Below are 1,987 nucleotides of genomic sequence, written 5' to 3'. Positions count from 1 at the left end.
GGGTTGGCTCAGGGGATAGAGCCTCGGCCTGCAGACCACAGGGTCCCCGGTTTGATTCCGGTCAGGGGCACGGACCTCGGCTGCAGGCTCCTCCCCAGGCCCGGGGCCCTGATCGGGGTGCCTGCAGGAGGCAACCCATCCATGTTTCTCTGTCTTTCCTTCTCTCTTCCACTCTCTCTAAAAACCAATGGAAAAACACCCTCGGGCGAGAATTAACGAAAACAAACAAACGAACAAACAGTCACGTAACTACGCCCACGGCGCGGACCGTGGAAGGGCAGACGCACCTTCTTGACGTCCCTGACCAGCAGGTGGAGCGTGTTGGGCGGGGATTCGAGGGAGTGGAAGGGAGGGAGGGGGAGAGATGGGGAAGAGACAGCGACGTGAGGGAGACACGTCAGCCGGTTGCCTCCTGCACGCTCCCCATCCAGGGCCCTCTGGGCCTGTGGTGGCGGGGGAGGAATAGGGGGGCGCAGAAGGAGGGAATGGGGGCTGGGGCCCCCCTGGAGCACACACCGTGTTGTAGAGCTCCTCCAGCCGCGGGATGGTGAGGAAGTGCTGCATGTTGACCCCGTTCTCGATCAGCAGCTTCACGAAGTCCACGCGGTCCAGGACCAGGGCGTCCAGCATGGCCTGCTCCAGCGCGTTCACCTGCGGGAGGTCTGCCGTGGGCGCCCGCCGCCCCTGCCCATGCTCCCCGGGCTGCGTCTCCGTGTCAGTCCCACCACCCGGTGTAACAAGCGGAGACGGAGGCCTGATGCTCTCCCTGTGTTTTCTGGGTAATGGTTTCCCATGGATTGTGTTGGTGCTGGGAGTCCTCACCCGAGGGTGTTTCCCCCATTGGATTCGAGGGAGTGGAAGGGAGGGAGGGGGAGAGATGGGGAAGAGACAGCGACGTGAGGGAGACACGTCAGCCGGTTGCCTCCTGCACGCTCCCCATCCAGGGCCCGGGATCGAGCCTGCAACCCAGGCACGTGCCCTTGACCGGGAATCGACCCCGATACCTTCCAATGGACAGGCTGGTGCTCTGACTACTGAGCCACACTGGCTGGGGCTCCATTGATTTGTAGAGAAAGCAGGAGAGGAGGAGGGAGGGAGAGAGAGAGGCACATTGATGCGAGAGAGACACATCCACTGGCTGCCTCTCCCATGTGCCCCAACCAGGGCCCGGGATGGAGCCTGCAACCCAGGCACGTGCCCTTGACCGGGAATCGACCCCGAACCCCGCCAGTGGCCAGGCCGGTGCCCTGACCAACGAGCCACCCTGGCAAAGGCGACTTCCTCCCTTTTAAAGACATGTGGGAGATGATTCAGGATCGCGGGCCAGAGGCCATCATCTCCCCGGTGCACAGTCTTGTTTTTCATTAAAATTGTGTATAAGCCTCTGCTTTTCACAGAAACACGAGAAGGAAAACCCACAGAAGTTGCCGCGTTCTCTTCAAAACAACTCGGGGAGCGGGACTTGGACCTCCGCCGCCCCCGCCCCCGCCCCCCATTTACAGTGCTTTCTGAAGTGATGTGCTGTGCTGTGTTTGTCACAAACATCACATTGTTTATCACTGCGTCTCTGTCGTTCATGGGCGATGGGCCTGGCCGGGTGGCTCAGGTGGTGGGAGGGTCGCCCCGTACACAGAAGGGTGGCAGGTTCCATTCCCGGTCAGGGCACAGGCCTAGGTTGTGGGTTCGATCCCCATTCAGGGTGCATGCGGGAAGCAATTGGTCAGTTTGCGTCTCTGTCGTTCATGGGCGATGGGCCTGGCTGGGTGGCTCGAGGGTCGCCCTGTACACAAAAGGGTGGCATCTCTCTCTCTCTCTCTCTCTCTGCCCCCCCCCAAATCAGTAAGCATATCCTTGCTCAGCTGGTGTGACTGGGCACAGGCCTAGGTTGTGGGTTCGATCCCCATTGGGGTGCATGCGGGAAGCAACTGGTCAGTTTCTCTCCTCTTCCCCCCGCCCGCCCCCATCAGTAAGCATATCCTTGCTCAAC

At 61.0% G+C, this 1,987-nt stretch overlaps 1 protein-coding gene across 1 annotated transcript in view; it reads right to left on the bottom strand.

Moving 5' to 3' along the window:
• The window catches only part of TRPM1 (transient receptor potential cation channel subfamily M member 1), a 75,222-nt gene that overhangs the window by 15,872 nt on the left and 57,363 nt on the right, over positions 1 to 1,987 (bottom strand). The window contains 2 exon segments of the mRNA XM_015569099.1: positions 288 to 332; positions 511 to 775. Of these exon segments, the coding sequence (XP_015424585.1) occupies positions 288 to 332; positions 511 to 775 (310 nt within the window).

Source organism: Myotis davidii, unplaced genomic scaffold (assembly GCF_000327345.1).
Source record: "Myotis davidii unplaced genomic scaffold, ASM32734v1 scaffold164, whole genome shotgun sequence".
Taxonomy (NCBI): Eukaryota; Metazoa; Chordata; class Mammalia; order Chiroptera; family Vespertilionidae; genus Myotis; species Myotis davidii.
This window is presented reverse-complemented; position numbering and strand designations above follow the sequence as displayed.